Source organism: Brachionichthys hirsutus, chromosome 16, assembly GCF_040956055.1.
Source record: "Brachionichthys hirsutus isolate HB-005 chromosome 16, CSIRO-AGI_Bhir_v1, whole genome shotgun sequence".
In the NCBI taxonomy this organism is placed as follows: domain Eukaryota; kingdom Metazoa; phylum Chordata; class Actinopteri; order Lophiiformes; family Brachionichthyidae; genus Brachionichthys; species Brachionichthys hirsutus.
The window spans coordinates 551,075-578,562 of NC_090912.1; the positions used below are offsets into that span (position 1 = coordinate 551,075).

The window sequence follows — 27,488 nt, forward strand, 5'->3', positions numbered from 1 at the left end:
CAGTCCAGACCAGAACCGAGGGAACCGAGGGAACCGAGCCCATTTCCTGCTGAGGAACATTTACTGACGGACATCAGGGAGCTGCGTCTGTCCCACGGACAGGACCAGGTCAGGCGACAAATACACCACAAATACAGGAAGGCGATGTGTGTGTGTGAGTGTGTGTGTGTGTGTGTGGGTGTGTGAGCAGTCAAAGTTCAGACCTCATGTTGGTCAAACATTCACACACACACACACATCGTGTGTAGAGAGAGCGAATAAAGGTGCCCTCGCACGCTCAAACATCCTGAATCCATTTACGACGTGTGTGTGTGTGTGTGCGGGTGTGGGTGTGGGTGTGTGTGTGTGTGGGGGGGCTTCGAGCGCGTGCAGATCAGTCGGCGAGCAGTCGGACCAGAACCGAGGGAACCGAGCCCATTTCCTGCTGAGGAACATTTACTGACGGACATCGGGGAGCTGCGTCTGTCCCACGGACGGGACCAGGTCAGGCGTCGGCTTCTTCCTGGGCTGTTGTTGTTGTTAATAATAGTATTACTACAGTATTATTGATGGTTTACAGCAGGAGATACTTCAAAGTTCTTTATATATCAAATCTGTGACTGAGAAGCGCTTCAAGTTGTTCTTCAGCGCAGACCTGGATTAAATCTCCATATTTGCTGGAGAACCGTTTATCAATAATGTTCTTTGTGTTTTTATGATGCGTTCAATGGCAGTTATTCTGTTGTAATATGTAGCGTTCCCTGCAGCAGGTTTTAATAGTCCTCATTAAGGTGCAGACAGAGGGTTTGTCCCTCCTGTTGCCAGTGGGTGGCGCTGTCACTGAAACCATGTCTTCAGGTTGGGAGCGTTAGGCAATCAAAATGATCAGCAGGTCACATGACCTCAAACGACCACTGACAAACACGCAGAATGTTGAGCTGCCTGGTTTTAAAGCTACATTTTGTCATCCTCTCAGGTGTGCGTCTCCATGGCAACAGTTGCATTCATGTTGAGTGTTTGCGTCGGCGTGTGCACGGCGTTGAACCTCGACACATCGTTCCCGCTGCTGAAGATGGGCGGAGACAAAAGTCTCTTTGGTCTGTCCGTCGCCCTGCACCAAGACCTGAAGACGGACAGTTACCTGTGAGAGCACACCTGTCTGTCTCACACCTGTCTGCCTCACACCTGTCTGTCTCACACCTGTCTGTGTCACACCTGTCTGTCTCACACCTGTCTGCCTCACACCTGTCTGCCTCACACCTGTCTGTCTCACACCTGTCTGCCTCACACCTGTCTGTCTCACACCTGTCTGCCTCACACCTGTCTGCCTCACACCTGTCTGCCTCACACCTGTCGGTTACAACACTCTGCGGTGTTGTAGCGTGTGACCGTGTAACCATTTTGAAGTCATGACATCACTTCCTGTCCTTTGTTCTGTTCTTTCTTTGTGACAGAATGAAACAGCAGAATGTTAGAAACAACATGAAACTGGAGGCGTCGCACCAACGGAGTGTCTTTTAAACTAGCTTTAGCATGTTAGCATTAGTGTGTTTCAGCAGGTTAGTAGTTTAGCATTAGTGTGTTTCAGCAGGTTAGCATTAGTGTGTTTCAACAGGTTAGCATGTTAGCATTAGTGTGTTTCAGCAGGTTAGCATGTTAGCATTAGTGTGTTTCAGCAGGTTAGCATTAGTGTGTTTCAGTAGGTTAGCAGTTTAGCATTAGTGTGTTTCAGCAGGTTAGCATTAGTGTGTTTCAGCAGGTTAGCATGTTAGCATTAGTGTGTTTCAGCAGGTTAGCAGTTTAGCATTAGTGTGTTTCAGCAGGTTAGCATTAGTGTGTTTCAGCAGGTTAGCATGTTAGCATTAGTGTGTTTCAGCAGGTTAGCAGGTTAGCATTAGTGTGTTTCAGCAGGTTAGCATGTTAGCATTAGTGTGTTTCAGCAGGTTAGCATGTTAGCAGTTGTCTGAGACACTGGCTGTTTTGCGATACGCGTCAGAGCTGAAGGTGTGTCTCTGTCACATGACCTGATGACAGAAAAGTCCTCTGTCTGTCCTCGTGTGTGTGTGTGTGTGCGTGTGTGTGTGTGTGTGTGTGTGTCCTTCAGACGGCTCCTCGTTTATTCCACAAATGTAGCAACAACAAAGAACGACGGCGCTAACGGTTCTGAGGTCCTTCAGGACATTTCAGGTGTCCTTGAAGGTGCTTCAGGCGGCTTCTGGTTCCTCCCAGCGGTTCTTTGGGAGAACCTTGCCTTGTTTGGGACGTTCCAGGTTGTTTAAAGCTGGGATCACCCTGCAGGACCTCCTGACTATCGAGGAGGAACGTGTTCTGGATCTAAGTGGGTTCTGATGCTGATCAGGTATTGGGATCCGTTCTTACACAGAAGACTTCTGCAGTCCTTGGAGGAGCTTTGGACAGAGTCCTTGACTTTTGGGGGACATTCCAGGTCTCCTTTGGAGATCTTCTGGATGTTTTGGAAGGTTCTGGAGAAGTGCTGTTATCCTTTGAAGGTCTGGAACTCGTGACCCGAACATCATCGTGTGTTCAGATGTTTGTGCACTGCTGTGTAATAATCTGTCTCTAAACGAAAGATAACCCCGTTGGTTACACAGGAGGAATTTACACACACACACGTGCACACACACGTGCACACACTCAGTCAAGCGAACGCCCTGCAGCATTAATCATGCTTTGGGATTCTCCTGAAGGCCGAGAAAGCACCAGGTACGGCTGGAACGTTGGGTCCAGGAGGGTCAAGGGTTTTTGAGTTGTCCTTGAAAAGTGGTTCTGAAGGTCGTCCTTAAAGAGGTCCCGGCAGTGTGTGCGTGCGTGTGTGTGTGGGTGTGTGTGGGGGGGGGGGCTGACGTTTCCTCCTCGGCTGTGAGACGATGTCTCAGTGTGAAAACATCTGGTCCACAGGTCAACCAGTGGTCACCCATCTGTCCCTGCATCACCATGGCAACTGTCTCTTTATGTTCTCTAATTGGATTGGTTGTTATTGGACCACGCCCCAGGGAGTTGAGGGGTCACGGGGTCACTGCGTCCTCTGATTGGTTCTCCCTCTGATCGGTTCCACATCTATCTATACCCGATCAATAGTTACGATGGAGGAGGTTTGAGGTTCTGTGGTCTTGAGAACGTTCTCCTTGAGGTACAGATGAGACTGCTCATGAGGTGCGCTCACCTCAGACAGGAAGTCAGAGCGCTGACGTGTGATGTCTACGAGCCGTCGCCATGGTGACACACCTGAGATCATCTCAGACTCGATCTGAAGCACAGACCAACTGTTGTGTGTGTGTGTGTGTGTGTGTGTGTGTGTGTAATGCTCTAAATGGCTTTCATTTCCTGTCCCGTTTTCGGCCCTATGAGCTCGAAAACACACAATAATGTGTTTTCTTCAAATTCAGTCCAGTCAGACCAGTATCCAGTCAGACCAGTAACCAGTCAGACCAGTATCCAGTCAGACCAGTAACCAGTCAGACCAGTAACCAGTCAGACCAGTAACCAGTCAGACCAGTATCCAGTCAGACCAGTATCCAGTCAGACCAGTAACCAGTCAGACCAGTATCCAGTCAGACCAGTATCCAGTCAGACCAGTAACCAGTCAGACCAGTATCCAGTCAGACCAGTAACCAGTCAGACCAGTAACCAGTCAGACCAGTAACCAGTCAGACCAGTATCCAGTCAGACCAGTATCCAGTCAGACCAGTGTTTAATGGTTCCCACCTGCCTCCTCCTTACAGACTATTAATTGGAGCACCCAGGGAGAAGGCGGAGCCTAATGTTCCAGCCAATCGAACAGGGGGCGTATACACCTGTCCAATCACTGCTGACCAATCGGACTGCAGCAGAATGACGCTCGTCGGCCGAGGTGAGGACACCTGAGACGCACCTGAGCCGGCTCACCTGTAGACACCTCGCCTGTTTCATTTGGTTCGATGATGGGTGCCTGACAGTCAGAACTCAGGGCACGCCGCTTTCAGCCTGTCAGTGCTGTTATCGCGCCACTGATGCATTATGGGTAGCGCATCCTTCAGTGAGCAGACACAGCTGCGGTCTGGTTCTGTCTTATCAGGCACACGATAAAGACGTCCTGAGTGGTTGCCATGGCAGCGTCAACGAGGACAGCCCACCCATCGGATCAGCCTGCAGTGTCTCACTCACCTGTCCGACCTTGTTTCAGACCTGGACTTGAATGAGGACCTGATTGAAGACATGTGGCTGGGTGTCTCAGTAGCCAGTCAGGGCCGACCCGGGGGGCGTGTCCTGGTGAGTCTGTCCTCTGGTTGGCTGATCCTGCTGTCACTGTTTCTACGTGTGTTTTAAGCGTTGGACCTCTGAGACAATAAAGGTCTCTCCCCCGTCTCTCCTCTGTCTCTCCTCCGTCTCTCCTCCGTGTCTCTCCTCTGTCTCTCCTCTGTCTCTCCTCTGTCTCTCCCCCGTCTCTCCTCCGTCTCTCCTCCGTGTCTCTCCTCTGTCTCTCCTCTGTCTCTCCTCTGTCTCTCCCCCGTCTGTCCTCCGTCTCTCCTCTGTCTCTCCCCCGTCTCTCCTCCGTCTCTCCTCCGTCTCTCCTCCGTCTCTCCTCCGTCTCTCCTCTGTTTCTCCTCTGTTTCTCCTCCGTCTCTCCTCTGTCTCTCCTCCGTCTCTCCTCTGTCTCTCCTCTGTTTCTCCTCTGTCTCTCCTCTGTCTCTCCCCCGTCTCTCCTCTGTCTCTCCTCCGTCTCTCCTCTGTCTCTCCTCTGTCTCTCCTCCGTCTCTCCTCCGTCTCTCCTCCGTCTCTCCTCCGTGTCTCTCCTCTGTCTCTCCTCTGTCTCTCCTCTGTCTCTCCTCCGTCTCTCCTCTGTCTCTCCTCCGTCTCTCCCCCGTCTCTCCCCCGTCTCTCCCCCGTCTCTCCTCCGTCTCTCCTACGTCTCTCCTCTGTCTCTCCTCCGTCTCTCCTCCGTCTCTCCTCCGTCTCTCCTCCGTCTCTCCTCCGTCTCTCCTCCGTCTCTCCTCTGTCTCTCCTCTGTCTCTCCTCCGTCTCTCCTCTGTCTCTCCTCCGTGTCTCTCCTCTGTCTCTCCTCCGTCTCTCCTCTGTTTCTCCTCTGTCTCTCCTCTGTCTCTCCTCCGTCTCTCCTCCGTGTCTCTCCTCTGTCTCTCCTCCGTCTCTCCCCCGTCTCTCCTCCGTCTCTCCTCCGTCTCTCCCCCGTCTCTCCCCCGTCTCTCCTCCGTTTCTCCTCCGTCTCTCCTCTGTCTCTCCTCTGTCTCTCCTCCGTCTCTCCTCCGTCTCTCCTCCGTCTCTCCTCCGTCTCTCCTCTGTCTCTCCTCTGTCTCTCCTCCGTCTCTCCTCTGTCTCTCCAGGCATGTGGTCACCGCTTCATTAAACTCTACGGCGCATTCAAACTTAGACAAATGATTGGCCGCTGCTATCTCCGTGGAAACGACCTTCGGTTTGACGATAGAGACATAAACTGGCAGAACCTCGACCAGCCCTGCAGGTGGGTCACGTGACACGCAGCCGCCGAGTCACGTGACCCGTGTGATGACGGCTTTCTCCGTCTTCAGCCACCTGGGTGATGTCAGCGGCGAGGTCATGTGCAACATGGGGATTTCTGCTTCCATCTCGGAGACTGAAGTCATCGTCGGCTCACCTGGAAGCTTCGATTGGCAAGGTGGGCGGCATTCCGGCACCTGCCCGCTCCCGGCCAATGACGCGCTGGTGATCGGGTGTTTTCCGTGGATGTGCTGCAGGTAACGTCCACGTCTCCTGGATGAATCCGGACTTTGAGTTCGACACCCAGACGAGCTCCTTCAGCAACCTGCAGCGCAGGAACCTCTATATAGGTGAGCTGTCCCTTTAAATGCCCCCCCCCCCCTTTATGATGTCATAAACGGAGAGCGTCTTCATCGTCCGTGCAGGTTACTCGGTCACTCAGGCTCGAGGTCTTCTCTCTCAGGATTATGAAACCATAGCAACAGGTGACGGCCTCCGTGGCGCCGACCATTGATCCGATCGGCTGGTCGATTGATTTATTGATTGGTGTATTGATGAACAGGCGCGCCCAAGGACAGTAAGGACGACGCTCGCGGCTCGGTGCTGTTGGCGGTGAACGAGTCTGACAAACTGAAGATTCAGCAGGTCCTGCGTGGAGAACAGACGGGCTCGTACTTCGGCAACGCCGTGGCAACGGCCGACCTCAACAGCGACGGGTAACAGTGAGGTCACATCCTGTTACATCGTAGAACTGAATGGATGAATGGATCATTCCAACTTACCCACAGCCCGACTTCTTTTCTGCTTCAGGTGGAACGAGCTGCTGGTGGGCGCTCCTTTTTACTTCCATCGTCAGCAGGAGGTGGGCGGGGCAGTTTACGTCTTCATCAATGCTGGAGGTTTCTTTGAATCTGGGCCCAGTGTGGTGCTGAAGGGACCGGCCGGGTCAGGGTTCGGCATGTCTGTTGCTGCTGCTGGAGACCTGAACCAAGACGGCTTCCAGGGTGAGGGCAGCGTCCACCTGAGGGCAGCGTCCCCCTGAGAGTAGCGTCCCCCTGAGGGCAGCGTCCACCTGAGGGCAGCGTCCACCTGAGGGCAGCGTCCACCTGAGGGTAGCGTCCACCTGAGGGCAGCGTCCACCTGAGGGTAGCGTCCACCTGAGGGTAACGTCCACCTGAGGGTAGCGTCCACCTGAGGGTAGCGTCCACCTGAGGGCAGCGTCCCCCTGAGGGCAGCGTTCACCTGAGGGTAACGTCCACCTGAGGGTAACGTCCACCTGAGGGCGGCGTCCACCTGAGGGCGGCGTCCACCTGAGGGCGGCGTCCACCTGAGGGCGGCGTCCACCTGAGGGCAGCGTCCACCTGAGGGTAACGTCCACCTGAGGGCAGCGTCCACCTGAGGGCAGCGTCCACCTGAGGGTAGCGTCCCCCTGAGGGTAGCGTCCACCTGAGGGCAGCGTCCACCTGAGGGTAGCGTCCCCCTGAGGGTAGCGTCCCCCTGAGGGCAGCGTCCACCTGAGGGCAGCGTCCACCTGAGGGTAGCGTCCCCCTGAGGGCAGCGTCCACCTGAGGGTAGCGTCCCCCTGAGGGTAGCGTCCACCTGAGGGCAGCGTCTACCTGAGGGTAGCGTCCCCCTGAGGGCAACGTCCACCTGAGACAAAACACCTGCCATGTTTCTGTTTCAGATTTTGCTGTTGGAGCTCCATTCCATGAAGCAGGAAGTGTGATGATCTGGAGCGGGGGCAGCGAGGGGGTGTCTGCTGAACCGAGCCAGGTCTGACGGCAAACACACCTGTAGAACACCTGTGCTGGTCTGGTCGCACCTGTGACCTCTTCTCTCTGTGCAGGTGATCCGTGGTAAAAGGGTCTCTCCTCGGTTTAGCACCTTCGGCTACTCTCTGTCCGGAGGGGTGGATGTCGATGGGAACAAATATCCGGACCTGCTGGTGGGTTCTTTGGACGACACCGTCGCTCTGCTCAGGTACCACCAACCGAAGACGACACCGAATGGCCCGGTCCTACCTGCGTTAACCAGGTGGGTTCTGTTTCTGCTTCTCTCAGGACCCGTCCGGTCATTCAACTCCATAAAACTCTCCGAGTCTCTCCGGACATCGTCGACCCGAACAGCTGTGACTTCTGGTGAGATTTAAACCTGTGACCTGGCAACACGCTACATGCTAGCAGACTGATTGCCTGTGTGTGTGTTCCAGTGTTCAGGTGGAGGTGTGTTTCTCCTACATGTTCACCACAGGCGAGAGAAGTGACAAAGACAACGTCAGTGAGTATTCAGGCGGCCCGGCCCGGGTCAGGACGAAGGTTCTGTCTCGGTTCTGTCCCCTGCGTTAGCATCTGTGGCTAACCTGACAGATGGTTGATGCTAACGAGTTTGTTTATGGTCAGCAGCATTAATTAGCATTAAGCGCTTCTGTGTGTGTGTGTGTGTGTGTGTGTGTGTGTGTGTGTGTGTGTGTGTGTGTGTGTGTGTGTGTGTGTGTGTGTGTGTGCGTGTGTGTGCGTGCGTGTGTGTGTGTGTGTGTGTGTGCGTGCTCTCAGCTAATTGAATAACCTGATTGATTGACAGGACACAACTGTCAATTAACCTCTAGAGTTAATCAGTGAAGTCTCTCTCTCACACACGCACACACACACACACACACACACACACACACACACACAGATGACATCATCCGGTGTCCTTGTGTCCTTGTCTTCTGTGTTTTTCTGAATTATAAATCACATTACACCAACTGATATTATTACATCTGAGACCAATCAGAGACAAGGTCTCGCTGTTGCTATGGCACCCCCCCCCCCCCCCCCCCCCACACACACACACACATACACGCATGCACATTACACACCGCCGATATGTAAGACAAAAATAAATAAAAGTCAACTGTCTGTCTGTCCTTCTCCCAGCTGTCCGTTTCACTGCGAGTGCCGATGTCAGGCTGAAGCCCCGCCTCCGTTTCCGTAGCAACGGGCAGAACGTGTATTCTGGTTACCTGTCCATGCCGAAACAACAGTGTGAAACCCTGAGAGTGGGGCTGCTGGTGAGACGTGACGGAGGACGCGTGTTTGTTTCTCCGCTTGCTTGTTCAGACACCTGAACTTCCTGTGATGTCACGATTCACACCTGTCCCGTCAGGCTACAGCCCCCCCACGGCTCCTTTAGATCCCCATTACTTGACATTCCTGCCGGTCATTCTGCGGATCGTCCCTCTGCTTTCAGCCTGACTTCCTTCCAGGCTGATTGCAGCCGGATTCGCTCGACTTCAGGCGACTCGCAGAGACGTGACTCGTTGTGACTCCACATCGCCGCCGGTGCGTTCAAGGACAGTCTGGCGTGTGACCTGCTGTCCTCAGCAGAACCATAGACCGTTCAGACAAAGGGGAAATGAGAACCTCATTCCTTGTACGGAACGTCTTGCTGACCTTGTGTTCTGTCTGTTTGTGTTCTGCAGGGTCCGGTCCGAAATAAAGTGGAACCTCTGGTGTTCTCCCTGAAAGTCTCTCTCCACGAAAAACCTCCCAAGAGAAGAAACGCAGTTCAGGATCTGAGACGCTTTCCTGTGCTGAACCAGACACCCGAACCCATCAGAACCCAGGCCAGAAAGACTCGGAACCTAAAATGATCTCAGAACCCGCAACACGACTGACTTTACCCTCCGTGAGAACTGACACACATGTCACTTTTTCATCCATTAGGTCCACTTTCAGAAGGCCTGCGGTTCTGATAATCGTTGCCATAGTAACCTACAGATGACAGCCCAGTTTATGGATGAGAACCAGATGCCTTTCCCAATGTGAGTGAACTGTACTAATTGATCGTTTGAACTGATCACATCCACAAACACAAGAAGTGTCTGACTCAAAGAAACACTTCCTGCTTCCTGTTCCTGCTTCCAATAGTTAAAAATAACATTATTGATCTGTATTTTTTCTGTCACCCAAAGTTAAAATGTTTAATTTGTGTATTTCCTGTTTGTATGGTTCTCCGTTTCCAGGCTGAAGGACAGACAGGTGTTTTACTACAACGGCAGCATCAAACGATTGTTTCTGGAGGTTAACGTTAGCAACGCACCGTCGCCGGGCCGACCAGCAGAGGATGCTCACAATGCTATCTTGAACATTAGCATCCCGCCGATGATCATCTACTCCGGAGTTAGAGCAAAAGCCGTTAAACTAAAGGTAGGAAGCAAAAAGGAAAGTGATGTAGAGCAGAGTGTCATCTGCATAGAGGCGGTTATGTAAGCCGAAGCTGTAACTGATCACAGCGGATCTGGACTACAGTCAGAAACAACCGGTGCCCCAAACACAAAGAACACACCTGACTCGAGTCCGTACTTGAACTCATTGCACTCTGACCTAGGCCTGCCTTAAAGACTCGGGTTTGACTTGTGATGTGGGAGGAGCTACCAGGACTGGGACCCGTTTCTTCAGTCATGTGTTTGTGTTTCAGGGTGACGGCCCGGTGATAGTTGAGTGTTCTGTTGAAGGTTCTGTTCTTTGTGAGCTGGGGAACCCGTTCAGAAGCAAGCAGGAGGTACGGGATTCTGGACCGTCTGTTGGTGCCGGTACTGTTGTGTTGTCTGACTGTTTGTAGTACAGCGGTCTGATCCGCTGCATCTTTATCTCCTGGGTTACAGGTTCAGGTGTCAATCATATTTCAGATGTCTGAGATCAGCTTAGACAGCAGAGAGATTGAGTCGCTGCTGCAGCTGTCCACGTGAGACACGCACACACACACACACACACACACACGCACACACACACACGGGCACACACTGAGTTGTGTGTTTTATGTCCTCAGGCTCAGTGAACAGTCAGAAATGCTTCCTGTCTCGGTGTCCATGTTGGTGGAGTATTCTCTGCAGACGTCTCTGTCTCTGTAGGTAACACACTCCCTACGACGGCTTTGACCTCTGACCTTTAACCTGATGATCTCACTTCTCTTACTGACTGTGCCCTGATAGCATCCAACAGTCTGGCCCCGTCTTCTTCAGCGGTCATGTGATCGGTGAGTCGGCGATGAAGACGACGGAGGACGTCGGCAGTCTGTTCTTCTTTACCTTTCAGGTTTGTCGAAAATCACTCTTCACAGAATTCACAGCAGGTGTGAACGCGCTACTTCCTCTAACAGGTGCATTTGAATGGGAAACCACTGGGTCGCCTAGGTAACCTGCAGGTAGAGGTTGACTGGCCGAGGGAAGGGTCCAATGGGAAGTGGCTGCTGTACCTCACGGAGATCCAAACGAACGGCACATCAGAACCTCGCTGTGTTCCGTCAGGGAACGTCGTCAACCCGCTCAGCCTCAAGGTAGCTATGGCAACAGCTGCCTCGCATGGAGTTGCTTCATAAGTAAGTCCTAGGCTGGAACAAGCATGAGATACACAGAATCCCTTGGGTGTCCTTCACTGAGGACGGGACGGGGCGTATGAAACCGTCCGTCCAATCAGAAATCGTCTCCGTTCTGTTTACTCTGATAGATCCATGCTCAAACTCAAGTTAGATTGTGTGCAACTGCTTTTCTGTCGGTTACTTACACTTCCTGTCCGCTCAGCTGTCAAAGGACGAGGAGAAGAAGAAGAGGATGAGGAGGAGTTTAGAGGACGAAGGAAAGGAGCTCGATAAGAGAACATTACCTGTCCTCCACCTGTGGGGACAGAGGAAGAAGTCTTACACTCTGGTATGAACGAGTCTCTGTTGCTGGTGCGGTAACGCGGAGATCCAGACGGAAGTGACTTAAATGTGGTTTGTGTTTCCAGGATTGTGTGGGCGGGGCTAGCTGCGTGACATTTGCGTGTCCGCTGGTCGGCATGAAGAACTCAGCAACTCTGACCGTCAGAGCCAGACTCTGGAACGCCACCATGATCGAGGTAATCGATGACCGGCAGGCTAGCTGGTGAACATACGTAGCATTTAGCAGCTAAATACCGAGACCGGAGTTTGAAATGCATCAGAGGACGCGAACACGATTCTCTAGGAAGGATCTGGAAGTGCTTGATGCTGCAAGCGTTTGCTAGCATGTTAGCCATTGCATGAACGATGCGTTTGTGTCTGCTGGCAGATAAACTAACTTTAGGTCTCGATTCTTCAGGACTACGGCGATGCAAGGAGTGTGTTGGTTCGAGGTCGGGTCACCCTGAAGCTGCAGACCAACAAAGCAGCCATCAACATGGACGCTCAAACTACAGAGGTGCTAACGCTAGCTACGGCTAGCATCCGCGTTTGCTGCATCTATTCTCCGTTCAAGCTGTCCTCTTTTATTTGCAGATGGACCTCTTGATCTACCCGGAGCTGTGGCAGCAGCTGGACTCCAGTGCGCCCGTCTGGATCATCGTGGTGTCGGTCCTGGCTGGGGTTCTACTGCTGGCTGTGATCTGCCTGATGCTCTGGAAGGTACCTGAGATCTGAACACCTGCGCTCTGGTTATTTAGGATCAACTCCAGGGATCGATCCAAACGTGGTTCCATAAAATAATTGACCTGTGTCGTTATCGCCTCCTGGTTGGTAAAGTGCCGTTGTGTCGCCCCCTGCTGTTCAGTGTGGTTTCTTCAGGAGAGCCAACACCAGAGAGCTGTACCGGGCCAAGACCCAGAAAGCCCAGGTGAAGAGCCAGCCGTCGGAGGAGGACAGGCTGGAGGAGGAGCTCTGAGGCTGCCGTAAGGACCAGGGCCCGGCTCAAACCCGCCGCCTGGAGCCTTCCTGCCCCGGGCGGGGCAACCCGTTCACTCGTCCAGTCACTTAAGAATCATCACGGGTCTATGAAACCAGACTCCGCCCCCTACGGCATCTGCTGAAACGCCCCATCAGTCCTTTCGTTTGATCATTTTCCTCTGAAGTTATCTCTTTAATTAATTCAGAAATTCGGCGCCCTGATCATTTGGCTGAAAACCACTGCTCTAATCCTCCTGGTCCTCCTTTCAGAAGGTTCCCGTCCAACTTCCCGACCCAAGAAGCTCGTCCGTCTCAGCCTCTCAGCATTTTAGCGTCGCTCTATGAGAGCCTTTAGATCCTTCCTGCCTTTCCTGGTTCCTTTTGGCGGGTGGGCTGCTTCGGCGTGGACACGAGTCCCGGGCCGTCTCCGGTCGTCTCCCTGTTGCTGACGAGAATTCTTCTTTTCGTTGCAGTGCGGCTTCTTTGTGCGCCGGAGGGAGTGGAAGGCGGCGGCTCTGCACCAGGGGAGGATTCTGGGTAAAGAGAAGCAGCACACGGACGCTGACGGTTTCCTGATCCGAGATCAGCTCCCTTCATCCAGTAAGAGGAAGCCACCCAAACACTGGATCACCTCTTGGACAGAGACGCAGTGACGGTATCCATGGAAACAGATTCTGAATCGGACCAGAGCAACTTAACCAATCTTGAACCAAACCAGAACAATTCAACGTAGCCTTAACCAGAAAAACGCATCAAACGGGACCAAGAAAGACCAAAATACTGCCATTTAGTACCTGTAAAAGTATCGTCCTATATGTTGAGTGTTTTTGGACGCGATGGTTTTTCAGCTGACTTTGTCAACACCTTTAATATTATTACAGAACATTTATTATTTGAAATACTTCCTTTTTTATGTGGTTTTTATATCGGTGTGTGAACAGTTTTTCCCAGCATCCTCCTGGCCTCTGAGTCGGAACACATTCAAAGATCGTTGGACCAATCGAACAGGAAGTTGCATCCGGAGAGGCGAGCGTAGATTTCTAGCTGAAGGGCTAAATACAAACATTTAATGTGCGCCTTTAATAATCCAGCCGGCGCCGTCAGCGTTAATGTGATGTCATGTTTCAGTGTTGCCTTCAGGGTCAGACTGTGCCCGTAGGAAAAAACAACTGTTTTAGAAATCAAATGACTGTCATTGGTTTTCGTGTGCCTTTATAGTCTTTTTAACAGTGGATTTGTATTGTTGTGATATTTCTGGCAGCACTTGAACGCATCACGTGTCTGTGTGACGTTTGTCTTTACTGTTCGTTTCCTGTTTGTCGATGACGGTTGGATATTTAGCTGCCATGAGGCGTTCAGGGTCCGTCTGCTCTTAAACGTGGATTTACACTCGTATTAAACCAAAAGTGACGATGTCATCATTGTTGGTGTGTGTTGAGACTAAATGTGTCGCTGCTCGTGTTTACGGTTCTGATTTAAATACGTTCAAATGGACTTTTTCCACTTTTTGTTTGAGGGATTTGTTCTGTTAGCTGACTGGTTACACCCATTTAGCCCCGCCCTTTAAACAGGAAGTCTCACTGAGATGGGATCCTACCACTTCCTGTCTGTACCGGTGTTGTGTGAATGCTCGCCGTGGAGTCACCGCCTTCGTGTTCACATAAAGTTTAATTCAAATGGCAAAAGTTCCAGTTTCTGTTTCACATCGCCGGGTCTCCGCGACACCTGAGCAGAAACGTCTCCCATCATGCACCACTGTCACAGCCCTCTACGATGCAGTCAGAGCCCACTCTTCATCGTGGTCCCGCTCCTCATCCGGGGGAAACTGGTTCACCTGAGAGACGGATCACGAGTCGTTTTAAAACGTGTACCTGAATGCACCACGGGAAGAGGCGGGGCATTAAAGCGCTCACCTGGATGAGTCCTTCGATCTGCTGAGGTAGAAACTGATCCGAGGTCTGTTTCAGCTCCACCATCACCTTACCGTTACCTACAAACGCAGCGAGGTGTTCGTCACGTGGGCGGGGTCAGTTCACAGCGACGGTACACGCCAGTAGTATCCTACCTAGTACTACGAGTAGTACTGCGCTGAAGGCGTGGACCAGAGCCTTCTCTCTGACCCGTCTCTGAAGTTTACACCGCGTGTCGAGCAGAACCTCTGGACCTGCAGAGAACAACAGGAACACCTGTGTGCCGCTGAGCCGCGCACACACACACACACACACACACACACCCACACACACACCTGTGCAGGTGAAGCAGTCCTCCACCACTGCTGCAGCTCTGGTCGTCTTTCCATGATGAGGGAAAGAGAGCTGCATCAGACAGCCGAACTTCAGCGTCCTCCGCCTGGCTGCTCCTTCCTCTTCCTCTTCCTCTTCCTCTTTGTCGAGGAGCTCCTTCAGCTGAAGAACGGAGACACAGACAGGAAGTCGCCGGTTCTCTCACCTCACCTGAAGGTAAAGGTATTCTGTAACAGAATACGTTTCTCACTGTAATGATGTCAGAGGTCCAACCACCGAATCCCAGGCAGTGATTGGCCAGTTCCAGGCAGTGGGCGTGGCTTAGGGATCTGGTGCTGTTTGACAAAAAGTGGGGAGTTTGTTTGGAGCTCAGCTTCACCTAAATGCGCGCACACACACACACACACACACACACACGCACACACGCACACACAGAGTTATAAAACCCGTCTACAGAAATCTGATCGTCTGCTGATGACGGTTGGGGGCGGGGTCAGTGATCAACCGTGTTCGTTTGTTTACAGGAGCTCAAACTGACAAAGTTCTGACATTCCTGCACCATGTGGATCCAGATGATCCAGATTAAATGTGCAGCCACCTGTTCAGGTGCGTCACACTACTGGATTAGCAACAGAAGAAGAAGCCGTGTGGCCGGGAGAGCGACGACCTTGAGCGGCGAGCTCTGGAACAGGAAGCGTCCGTCCGTCTGCCGTTGAGCCCTCGAGGCCTGGGCGGCCGAGTAGAACTTGACGAGGGCGTAGAACCCGGGCGGGTGGAGCGGTGCGTTCGGACACACCTTCAGCAGGTAGAGGGGGCCGAAGGCTGAGAAGGCGCCGTACAGGCCGTCCTGAGGGGCAGAACACACGCCAGTCACCGCCGACGCGTCACATGACCCACCCACCTGATCCAGGGGACTCACGTAGATGTGGGCCTCAGAGAGCTCCGGCTGGAGGCCCCACACAAACAGAGTCTTGTTGTTCTCCTCGGGGACCCGGAACTCCAGGATGTCCACCTCCATCCCGCCTGTAAAGCAGACATCCCCTTTTTATTTGTATTAAAACATTACTCCAGTAATGATCTTGGTTATATTCCAATCGTTATTGCCTAATAAATCAATCCCGTTCACCGCCACCAGAGGCTCGAACCTCGAACCTTCGCTATGCGTATCGAGCCGGTGCGCAACTCTCGCGCGACTTCCGGCGACCCGAACCTTCCTAAAATCGATCACCGAGTGTGAACTGAACTTTATGTAACCTATCGCTGACCGACGTTGATCCGATCGGGTCACGTGTCCTCCTTCGCTTACCTGTCCGCTGCTCGCGTCTGTTTGCTAAAGCTAACTCGCAGTCACTTCCGTGTTTACATTTACCGGACTTCCGCAAGAGAGGCGGGTCCTACTATTGTAACCAATGACCATGGAGTTATGAGTGACGACATCTCAATCAGGCCAATTACGACGTCGTACTCTTTACGAACGCTCATATAAGATAAATTATTTAATACAGCGCTTGTTTAGTTTTACAATCTGTTGATTTATCGATTTGGTCATAAAGTTAAACTATTTTATATTTAATGGCACCTTTATGACGTTTTTCATGAAACAGTTATAATGCGTAAAACAAGCTTTTGGCATCAACAGAAGAGTTATTTAATATTAAATATTTGTATTTACCATATTTCTAGTATTACCTATTGCAATACGGCAAAAATGAATGACGTAATGAATTCGCCTGTTTATCTTGCACGTTCTCATTAAGGTGTAGAAACAACACACACTGACGTCACAATGTGTATCCACTGCGGATTGGTTTCCGTCCTTATGAGAAAGTGAAAACTTGGCAAAAGAAAGCGAAAACGAGGCTGACGTCATTCTTTCCGCGAGAGTAACCGGAAACAAACGAAATGGTCTTCAGAATAAAAGTATGCGGTCACGGCAAACAACTTTGCGTCACGTCCAAGCTCCCTGTGACACAACCAACAAATTTAAATAATGTAAAACTCCCGTTCTCATGTCTGCTCGGTTAAACTTTAGCCTTTATTCGGCCAAGAACTGAAGTGCAATCTCTTATTTTGTAGAGACGTGTAAGACTTTCTTCCTTCGAACAGCAGGTTTGAAAAATGAAAGAAGGGACTTCACAGCAAAATAAACCCACGATACCTGACGCATCGTTGACTTCGTGAATGAAATAGAACATTAATTCCTGATGTTTATCTTGCCTTCCAGTATTTCATCATTATATATTATTTGATTTATTCAATAGGTTCTTTATTTGTTTCTAATTTCTAGATTTCCTTATTGTTTTCTTCTTATAATTTACTCTACTCAACTCTGACTTTTTTTTTATTAAACGCAACTAAACTAAACTAAAGTCGGATTCTGTTTTTTGTACACTTTGAAACTGAATATTATTATTTATTTTTATTTATTTATTTATTTATTTGTTTCAAGCAGAATAAAAATTAAAAACAAAACAAAATTATACTTTTTTGCGTACAAGAAACCATACATCGACTAAAGAAACAAAAACCCAACAAATATGTCCAAAACAACCACCAAAGTTCATGTACACAAAAGTAGCAAATAATACATTATATAGTGCTTGAAAAGGAGTGGGAAGAAGAAAAACTTGAATATAAAATATATCGATTGTCAAAAGTGGTAAAATTCATGCATGGATTTTTTAAAATTATAGGTAATAATGCTAATAATAATAATGAATAATTAAATAATTAAAAGACTGTACAGGTTAGGTTTAGGAGTGTGTTTATGGGTGTGTGTGTGTGCGTGTGTGTGCGGGTGTGTGCGTGGTTGTAATAGGAAAGGGAGAGTAGAAAGAATTTGGGACTTTTTGCCTTTCAGCCTGGTTTGCTATAAAAGTCCTTCCCAGCATCATGTTAGATAAACTGGCACGGAGCGTTCAGGCACCATCACCGTCCTCGTCCTCGTCCTCGTCCTCGTCATCATCATGTTCGCCTGGATCAACCTGCTCTTCCTCTGCTGCACCCTGAGTCCCGCCCTCTGCTGTGATTGGCTCAAACACTATGGCCACCTGAGCAACTCCACTCGGAGTCTCCTCCACGTCATGGTGAGTAGAGCGATACGGGTCCCGGGGGAAGCTCAGGGGTCCCCGATGATGTTTTGGGTTTGGACGTCCTGATCAGGTTTCTGGGGTCAGCAGGCAGATAAGTTTATCAAGTCAGTTTATCAAGTCAGTTTATCAAGTCAGTTTAACAAGTCAGTTTATCAAGTCAGTTTATCAAGTCGTCATCTAAAGATCAAACCTTCAGTGATATATCAAACTAAAAAGAATTATTATCGTTCAACCACAATCAGTCCAGATAATCCCTCTTTCTGTCTGACAGACATTAATTAGTGAAAATAAGATTGTATCGCGTTTTCTGCTGTTTTAAACAACCACAAAATACAGGATCAGTATCAGATCTACAATCAGGGGTCTCCCAAAAACACAAACATTACAGCTAATAAAATGATATCATGGTTAGCTTCACCATCGGTACACCAGTAGAACACTAAATACACCAGTAAAACACTAAATACACCAGTAAAACACTAAATACACCAGTAGAACACTAAATACACCAGTAGAACACTAAATACACCAGTAAAACAATAAATGCACCAGTAAAACACTAAATACACCAGTAAAACACTAAATACACCAGTAAAACACTAAATACACCAGTAATACACTAAATACACCAGTAGAACACTAAATACACCAGTAAAACACTAAATACACCAGTAAAACACAAAATACACCAGTAATACACTAAATACACCAGTAAAACACTAAATACACCAGTAGAACACGAAATACACCAGTAAAACACTAAATACACCAGTAGAACACTAAATACACCAGTAGAACACTAAATACACCAGTAAAACACTAAATACACCAGTAAAACACTAAATACACCAGTAAAACACTAAATGCACCAGTAGAACACTAAATACACCAGTAAAACACTAAATACACCAGTAATACACTAAATACACCAGTAAAACACTAAATACACCAGTAGAACACTAAATACACCAGTAATACACTAAATACACCAGTAGAACACTAAATACACCAGTAAAACACTAAATACACCAGTAAAACACTAAATACACCAGTAATACACTAAATACACCAGTAGAACACTAAATACACCAATAAAACACTAAATACACCAGTAGAACACTAAATACACCAGTAGAACACTAAATACACCAGTAGAACACTAAATACACCAGTAATACACTAAATACACCAGTAAAACACTAAATACACCAGTAGAACACTAAATACACCAGTAAAACACTAAATACACCAGTAGAACACTAAATACACCAGTAGAACACTAAATACACCAGTAATACACTAAATGCACCAGTAAAACACTAAATACACCAGTAATACACTAAATGCACCAGTAAAACACTAAATACACCAGTAATACATACACTAAATACACCAGTAAAACACTAAATACACCAGTAGAACACTAAATACACCAGTAATACACTAAATACACCAGTAAAACACTAAATGCACCAGTAAAACACTAAATACACCAGTAATACACTAAATACACCAGTAATACATACACTAAATACACCAGTAAAACACTAAATATACCAGTAGAACACTAAATACACCAGTAGAACACTAAATACACCAGTAATACACTAAATGCACCAGTAGAACACTAAATACACCAGTAAAACACTAAATACACCAGTAGAACACTAAATACACCAGTAGAACACTAAATGCACCAGTAAAACACTAAATACACCAGTAGAACACTAAATACACCAGTAGAAAACTAAATACACCAGTAAAACACTAAATACACCAGTAGAACACTAAATACACCAGTAGAACACTAAATACACCGGTAATACACTAAATGCACCAGTAATACACTAAATACACCAGTAAAACACTAAATACACCAGTAGAACACTAAATACACCAGTAATACACTAAATGCACCAGTAAAACACTAAATGCACCAGTAAAACACTAAATACACCAGTAGAACACTAAATACACCAGTAATACACTAAATGCACCAGTAAAACACTAAATGCACCAGTAATACACTAAATGCACCAGTAAAACACTAAATACACCAGTAGAACACTAAATACACCAGTAAAACACTAAATACACCAGTAGAACACTAAATACACCAGTAATACACTAAATGCACCAGTAGAACACTAAATACACCAGTAAAACACTAAATACACCAGTAGAACACTAAATACACCAGTAAAACACTAAATACACCAGTAGAACACTAAATACACCAGTAGAACACAAAATACACCAGTAGAACACTAAATACACCAGTAGAACACTAAATACACCAGTAAAACACTAAATGCACCAGTAAAACACTAAATACACCAGTAATACATACACTAAATACACCAGTAAAACACTAAATACACCAGTAGAACACTAAATACACCAGTAATACACTAAATACACCAGTAAAACACTAAATGCACCAGTAAAACACTAAATACACCAGTAATACACTAAATACACCAGTAGAACACTAAATACACCAGTAGAACACTAAATACACCAGTAAAACACTAAATACACCAGTAAAACACTAAATACACCAGTAGAACACTAAATACACCAGTAAAACACTAAATACACCAGTAGAACACTAAATACACCAGTAGAACACTAAATACACCAGTAGAACACTAAATACACCAGTAATACACTAAATACACCAGTAGAACACTAAATACACCAGTAGAACACTAAATACACCAGTAGAACACTAAATACACCAGTAAAACACTAAATACACCAGTAGAACACTAAATACACCAGTAAAACACTAAATACACCAGTAGAACACTAAATACACCAGTAGAACACTAAATACACCAGTAGAACACTAAATACACCAGTAGAACACTAAATACACCAGTAATACACTAAATGCACCAGTAGAACACTAAATACACCAGTAGAACACTAAATACACCAGTAAAACACTAAATGCACCAGTAAAACACTAAATACACCAGTAATACATACACTAAATACACCAGTAAAACACTAAATACACCAGTAGAACACTAAATACACCAGTAATACACTAAATACACCAGTAAAACACTAAATACACCAGTAAAACACTAAATGCACCAGTAAAACACTAAATACACCAGTAATACACTAAATGCACCAGTAAAACACTAAATACACCAGTAGAACACTAAATACACCAGTAAAACACTAAATACACCAGTAGAACACTAAATACACCAGTAATACACTAAATGCACCAGTAGAACACTAAATACACCAGTAAAACACTAAATACACCAGTAGAACACTAAATACACCAGTAAAACACTAAATACACCAGTAGAACACTAAATACACCAGTAGAACACAAAATACACCAGTAGAACACTAAATACACCAGTAGAACACTAAATACACCAGTAAAACACTAAATGCACCAGTAAAACACTAAATACACCAGTAATACATACACTAAATACACCAGTAAAACACTAAATACACCAGTAGAACACTAAATACACCAGTAATACACTAAATACACCAGTAAAACACTAAATGCACCAGTAAAACACTAAATACACCAGTAATACACTAAATACACCAGTAGAACACTAAATACACCAGTAGAACACTAAATACACCAGTAAAACACTAAATACACCAGTAAAACACTAAATACACCAGTAGAACACTAAATACACCAGTAAAACACTAAATACACCAGTAGAACACTAAATACACCAGTAGAACACTAAATACACCAGTAGAACACTAAATACACCAGTAATACACTAAATACACCAGTAGAACACTAAATACACCAGTAGAACACTAAATACACCAGTAGAACACTAAATACACCAGTAAAACACTAAATACACCAGTAGAACACTAAATACACCAGTAAAACACTAAATACACCAGTAGAACACTAAATACACCAGTAGAACACTAAATACACCAGTAGAACACTAAATACACCAGTAGAACACTAAATACACCAGTAATACACTAAATGCACCAGTAGAACACTAAATACACCAGTAGAACACTAAATACACCAGTAAAACACTAAATGCACCAGTAAAACACTAAATACACCAGTAATACATACACTAAATACACCAGTAAAACACTAAATACACCAGTAGAACACTAAATACACCAGTAATACACTAAATACACCAGTAAAACACTAAATGCACCAGTAAAACACTAAATACACCAGTAATACACTAAATACACCAGTAGAACACTAAATACACCAGTAGAACACTAAATACACCAGTAAAACACTAAATACACCAGTAAAACACTAAATACACCAGTAGAACACTAAATACACCAGTAAAACACTAAATACACCAGTAGAACACTAAATACACCAGTAGAACACTAAATACACCAGTAGAACACTAAATACACCAGTAATACACTAAATACACCAGTAGAACACTAAATACACCAGTAGAACACTAAATACACCAGTAGAACACTAAATACACCAGTAAAACACTAAATACACCAGTAGAACACTAAATACACCAGTAAAACACTAAATACACCAGTAGAACACTAAATACACCAGTAGAACACTAAATACACCAGTAGAACACTAAATACACCAGTAGAACACTAAATACACCAGTAATACACTAAATGCACCAGTAGAACACTAAATACACCAGTAGAACACTAAATACACCAGTAGAACACTAAATACACCAGTAAAACACTAAATACACCAGCAAAAATACTTGTGTCAACTTGAGATCCGTGAAATGACTTTTCGCCTGTTTTCTTTCAGGGAGATCCGCTGACCGAACAGACGAGTCCAGTTCATTTCCCCTCCAGGCTTTACAGCAACATACGGAAGGCTGGGGTAAATCCATCCATCATCCATCATCCATCCATCATCCATCCATTATCCATCATCCATCCATCATCCATCCATCATACATCCATTATCCATCCATTATCCATCATCCATCCATCATCCATCCATCATCCATCCATCATCCATCATCCATCCATTATCCATCATCCATCCATCATCAATCCATTATCCATCATCCATCCATCATCCATCCATCATCCATCCATCATACATCATACATCCATCCATTATCCATCATCCATCCATCATCCATCCATCCATCATTCATCCATCCATTATCCATCCATCATCCATCCATCATCCATCCATTATCCATCCATCATCCATCATCCATCCATCATACATCCATTATCCATCCATTATCCATCATCCATCCATTATCCATCATCCATCCATCATCCATCCATTATCCATCATCCATCCATCATCCATCCATCATACATCATACATCCATCATCCATCCATTATCCATCATCCATCCATCATCCATCCACCATACATCCATTATCCATCCATTATCCATCATCCATCCATCATCCATCCATTATCCATCCATTATCCATCATCCATAAATCATACATCCATTATCCATCCATTATCCATCATCCATCCATCCATCATCCATCATCCATCATCCATCCATTATCCATCCATCATCCATCCATTATCCATCCATCATCCATCCATCATCCATCATCCATCCATCATACATCCATTATCCATCCATTATCCATCATCCATCCATTATCCATCATCCATCCATCATCCATCCATTATCCATCATCCATCCATCATCCATCCATCATACATCATACATCCATCATCCATCCATTATCCATCATCCATCCATCATCCATCCACCATACATCCATTATCCATCCATTATCCATCATCCATCCATCATCCATCCATTATCCATCCATTATCCATCATCCATAAATCATACATCCATTATCCATCCATTATCCATCATCCATCCATCCATCATCCATCATCCATCATCCATCCATTATCCATCCATCATCCATCCATTATCCATCCATCATCCATCCATTATCCATCATCCATCCACCATACATCCATTATCCATCCATTATCCATCCATTATCCATCCATCATCCATCATCCATCCACCATCCATCCATTATCCATCCATTATCCATCCATTATCCATCCATTATCCATCCATCATCCATCCATTATCCATCATCCATCCATCATACATCCATTATCCATCCATTATCCATCATCCATCCATCATCCATCCATCATCCATCCATCATACATCATACATCCATCATCCATCCATTATCCATCATCCATCCATCATCCATCCATTATCCATCATCCATCCATCATCCATCATCCATCCATCATCCATCCATCATCCATCATCCATCCATCCACCATCCATCCATCCATCATCCATCCATCATCCATCCATTATCCATCATCCATCCATCCATCATCCATCATCCATCCATCATCCATCTCTAATTGAGACTAGCTATACGTTATTAGTAAATTAAGAACCTGGATTTCACATCTCTCTCTCTCTCTCTCCAGGTGGAGTCCCAGTTGTCTTTCGTGAGAGACAGTCTAAAGATGATTCTGGATCTTTATCGCCATGACAACCACTCCTCCTTCACTTGGGACACTGACAAGTATGATGGCTTCCTGAGGAGCGTGGCGAGGCAGCTCGACGGACTCAACTCTTGTGTGAGTAGACGGCGAAACGCGGTTCGACTTGTTTAACGTTTAAACTCCGAACACACTGACGTCCTGTCGTTGACTTCAGGTGCCGCCCAACCGGGCGCCGGCCCGAGGCCTGAGGCGGTACTACAGGAAGCTGAGACGGACTCTGTACCGCACTGTAAGTACCGGGCCTGCCGTGGATCCAGCGTGAGCGGCGTGGAGTTCACCTGTGGGGCCGAGGCAGCGGCGCTGACTGCGTTCTGTGTACAGGGGGGCGGCGCCGAGTCCTGGGAGCTGATCCGGAAGGAAACAAAGCGGCACCTGGACCAGCTGGACCTGCTGATAGCCGTCATCCGGAACCACTTCACAGCAGTTTGAGACCAGAGAGTCGTCATTTTGATTAATGTTATTTATTATTATTATTTATTTATATATTTATTATTTATTAAACTGTTTAAGGAGTCTGGGCTTTACTTGAAGATTTTTTATCTGACAACAATAAAAGGAAATAGTTGTGAATGTTCAATGTTCAATTCATTAGTGTCTGACTAGATCTAATGTAAATAAAGGATTCCTTTCAGCCAATCAGAGAACAGATTTGTGGTCATGTGACCAGCATGCCTCCACCTCCATCTGTGCTGCTGCTAGCGATGCTAATCTGGAAGCTAACAGACGTACACTTCCTGCTGAGGGTACGTCAACATAAGAAACGGCAGAAAGCAAACTTCATTCAGACGTTTATTATAAACATTTTACGGTAATAAAATCATATAATCACAAGACTAAACGCGTCATGAATCATCTCTGTTGATGTGATTATTTAAATGTCATCATATTTGTCTAAATCATGATTTATTTTTGAGTTGAATTTTAATGTGAAAATGTATAAATTCTCATAGAATAATTCTAATAAATCAGTTTGTGCTGAAGCTAGGGAGTAACAGAATTAATCCAGAGGACGTTCTTCAGATCAACAATAATTATTCTCTTCTGATTCAGATTATTAAATTATTATTATTATATTATCGAGAGGGGGCGGGGCTACTCTCTATACACAAGACTGAACATAGTTTTCAGGGAAGAAGCCTCTGTTGCCATTGACGAACCCCTCCAACCAGCCGTTGTCACGGCGACGGGTCAGGGAGACGACATCACCCCCGGTGAGCGACAGGTCTTAAAATGGTCCAGCGCCACCACTGGACACAGAGAAGAACTGCACTTACATACAGAAATATCTGTACGAGTCTGTTCACCATGTAGACGTAGCGAGTACTACTGGTAATACTATCACTACGGGTAATACGAGTACCTTTCATCAGTGTCCACTGGTGGAGGCGGGGCTGGCATGATGTCATCAAATCCAACACCATCGTCCAGCAGGAGAGGAGGGGGAAAAGCTGGGATCTCCAGATCTACGTGAACATCAGAGAGCTGTCATTGGACGGTCAGGTTCAAGGGGGCGGGGCTTCGTAAAGACGAACAGCTCGTTCAGGGCTACTGCTGTTAAAGCAGCTACTGCAGCTACAGTACCTCTGCTAGTACTAGTACTGCTACTAGCAGTACCAGTATTACTCGTGTGTTTTCTTACCCAGGTGTTCAAGGCGAGCAGGTAGGCAGAGCCGAGATGAGGAAGAGGAGGGGCTGGGAGGAGCGTGGGGCGGAGGGTAGGAGGGGGGAGGGGGGATCGTCACTGACAGACAGACAGACAGGCAGACAGACAGAATCAGAGTCAGCGGGGTCACCTGCTTGTCCTGGAAACATCTGGAATGTTCTAAATCTCCTGGAACCTCCCCGAAGCAGAACAAGGGGCCCGGGTTCCTGCTTAAAGAACCCAGGCAGAACAAGGGGCCCGGGTTCCTGCTTAAAGAACCCAGACAGAACAAGGGGCCCGGGTTCCTGCTTAAAGAACCCAGGCAGAACAAGGGGCCCGGGTTCCTGCTTAAAGAACCCAGACAGAACAAGGGGCCCGGGTTCCTGCTTAAAGAACCCAGACAGAACAAGGGGCCCGGGTTCCTGCTTAAAGAACCCAGGCAGAACAAGGGGCCCGGGTTCCTGCTTAAAGAACCCAGACAGAACAAGGGGCTCGGGTTCCTGCTTAAAGAACCCAGACAGAACAAGGGGCCCGGGTTCCTGCTTAAAGAACCCAGGCAGAACAAGGGGCTCGGGTTCCTGCTTAAAGAACCCAGACAGAACAAGGGGCTCGGGTTCCTGCTTAAAGAACCCAGGCAGAACAAGGGGCTCGGGTTCCTGCTTAAAAAACCCAGACAGAACAAGGGGCTCGGGTTCCTGCTTAAAGAACCCAGGCAGAACAAGGGGCCCGGGTTCCTGCTTAAAGAACCCAGGACCTACTCGAGGGTTCTTGTGGGGGTTCCAGCACACCTGACTCTGGAACCTTCCTAAAGTTCCTACCACATCCCCAAATGTCCCCAGACCCGTGTCCACCAGCCGGGGCAACGTCAGATCCTTCAGCTTACATGATTGGACAGCAGGCAGGAAGAGAGAGCGCGCGTTTCGGCAGCGAGAGGCGGGGCCAGAGCGGACCCGTAGAGACAGAGAACGGGTGGCTGGGGCAAGCGGCGGTGACAAATCTTCCCGGGAGGTCGGACAGCTGAAGGCATCACAGAAGAAGAAACACAAGAGAATACCACAAAAGAAGAAGCTTAACAGAACAGAATGAAGCGGTAAAGGGACAGTTCGTCCAGAAATAAAGTCCAGTAAACATTCGGCTCTGTGTTCCATTGGTATGGCTGTGACCAAAATGTTAGCTTAGCATCTTAGCCATACGTTCACATACCAGATGTGTTCATCAGACAGACAGACAGACAGACAGGTACCAGCTATGTCCTGGTTGGGTAGAGGTGGAGGGGGCGGGGCTGGCAGTTCTGAGCTGTCATTGGTCGCTGGAGGGAAACAATCATCATCAGAGGGAGGAGGCGGAGGGGGAGGAGAGGGAGCGGGGACGCTGGTCTCCTCCTCCACTAATCAGAAAGAGGAAGTGTGATGTCATTGTGATGTCATTGTGATGTCATTGTGATGTCACCGATTTGAACCGGAAACAGATCCCAACAGACATGTCACACCTGTCTCAAGGATAAGGGGCGGAGCCTGTGGAGGATTGCTCAGGAGCGGTGGCGGAGGAGGAGGGGGCGGAGCCACCACATCAGCTGCTGAATCAGGTTCAGGAGGCGGGTCTGAGGTATTTGTGACCTCATTATCCTGAGATGACTGTTCACTGGTTGTAGGAGGCGGAGGCATGCTGTGAACAAGCAGCGTAGCGATGATGTCACACTCGGGCGGAGCTTCAGGAATGGTGGGCGGGGGAAACGGGCGTCCCAAAACTGGACCTGAAATTCAAACAATACTGGAAAATTCACTGAAACGACAAATGAATAATCAGCAGAGTCATCCAGGTCCAGAGGCTGTGTGGTAGTACTGGTAGTACTACTAGTACTAGTAGTACTA

General features: G+C 47.3%; 3 protein-coding genes and 1 pseudogene across 4 annotated transcripts; 2 read left to right on the forward strand and 2 right to left on the reverse strand.

Annotated features, from left to right (window-relative positions):
- The first annotated feature begins 967 nt into the window (after positions 1-967).
- On the forward strand, positions 968-12,109 carry LOC137905172 (integrin alpha-3-like). Its single transcript, XM_068749381.1, has 27 exons — positions 968-1,122; positions 3,723-3,850; positions 4,163-4,248; positions 5,319-5,455; positions 5,523-5,629; positions 5,709-5,801; positions 5,877-5,936; positions 6,014-6,167; positions 6,262-6,455; positions 7,136-7,224; positions 7,298-7,431; positions 7,512-7,589; positions 7,661-7,728; positions 8,370-8,503; positions 8,915-9,058; positions 9,159-9,256; positions 9,458-9,641; positions 9,913-9,996; positions 10,100-10,179; positions 10,264-10,341; positions 10,427-10,529; positions 10,594-10,770; positions 11,015-11,140; positions 11,220-11,330; positions 11,552-11,650; positions 11,728-11,853; positions 11,999-12,109. The coding sequence occupies exons 1-27, from the start codon at positions 968-970 to the stop codon at positions 12,107-12,109; spliced, it is 3,138 nt and encodes a 1,045-aa protein (XP_068605482.1).
- Positions 12,110-12,975: 866 nt separating this feature from the next.
- Positions 12,976-15,720, reverse strand: rdm1 (RAD52 motif containing 1). 2 transcript variants are annotated; one of them, XM_068749428.1, is made up of 8 exons: positions 15,661-15,720; positions 15,274-15,377; positions 15,022-15,201; positions 14,605-14,733; positions 14,357-14,516; positions 14,177-14,275; positions 14,025-14,101; positions 12,976-13,945 (listed from the first exon to the last, which is right to left on the reverse strand). In XM_068749428.1, the coding sequence occupies exons 2-8, from the start codon at positions 15,370-15,372 to the stop codon at positions 13,880-13,882; spliced, it is 810 nt and encodes a 269-aa protein (XP_068605529.1). In that variant the 5' UTR covers positions 15,373-15,377; positions 15,661-15,720; the 3' UTR covers positions 12,976-13,879. The 2 variants fall into 2 exon arrangements, with proteins under 2 accessions (XP_068605529.1, XP_068605530.1); XM_068749429.1 differs by lacking the exon at positions 15,661-15,720 and having other exon boundaries at positions 15,274-15,384.
- A 1,600-nt stretch (positions 15,721-17,320) lies between these two features.
- Positions 17,321-24,404, forward strand: ifnphi1 (interferon phi 1). The gene is made up of 5 exons (XM_068749705.1): positions 17,321-17,440; positions 22,242-22,316; positions 23,898-24,050; positions 24,130-24,204; positions 24,297-24,404. Exons 1-5 carry the CDS (start codon positions 17,321-17,323, stop codon positions 24,402-24,404), a joined length of 531 nt encoding a protein of 176 aa, XP_068605806.1.
- Positions 24,405-24,790: 386 nt separating this feature from the next.
- LOC137905196 (ABI gene family member 3-like) overlaps positions 24,791-27,488 on the reverse strand; it is a 3,996-nt pseudogene continuing 1,298 nt past the window's right edge.

Coding starts and splice junctions, on each gene's coding strand:
- ifnphi1 (XM_068749705.1), top strand. CDS start 17,321: ATGTTCGCCTGGATCAACCTGCTCTTCCTCTGCTGCACCCTGAGTCCC. Junction 24,051..24,129: donor TCGACGGACTCAACTCTTGT/GTGAGTAGACGG, acceptor CGTTGACTTCAG/GTGCCGCCCAACCGGGCGCC. Junction 24,205..24,296: donor GACGGACTCTGTACCGCACT/GTAAGTACCGGG, acceptor TTCTGTGTACAG/GGGGGCGGCGCCGAGTCCTG.
- LOC137905172 (XM_068749381.1), top strand. CDS start 968: ATGGCAACAGTTGCATTCATGTTGAGTGTTTGCGTCGGCGTGTGCACG. Junction 1,123..3,722: donor CTGAAGACGGACAGTTACCT/GTGAGAGCACAC, acceptor TCCTCCTTACAG/ACTATTAATTGGAGCACCCA. Junction 3,851..4,162: donor AATGACGCTCGTCGGCCGAG/GTGAGGACACCT, acceptor ACCTTGTTTCAG/ACCTGGACTTGAATGAGGAC.
- rdm1 (XM_068749428.1), bottom strand. CDS start 15,372: ATGGAGGTGGACATCCTGGAGTTCCGGGTCCCCGAGGAGAACAACAAG. Junction 15,202..15,273: donor TCTCTGAGGCCCACATCTAC/GTGAGTCCCCTG, acceptor TCTGCCCCTCAG/GACGGCCTGTACGGCGCCTT. Junction 14,102..14,176: donor AGTACTACTCGTAGTACTAG/GTAGGATACTAC, acceptor CTGCGTTTGTAG/GTAACGGTAAGGTGATGGTG.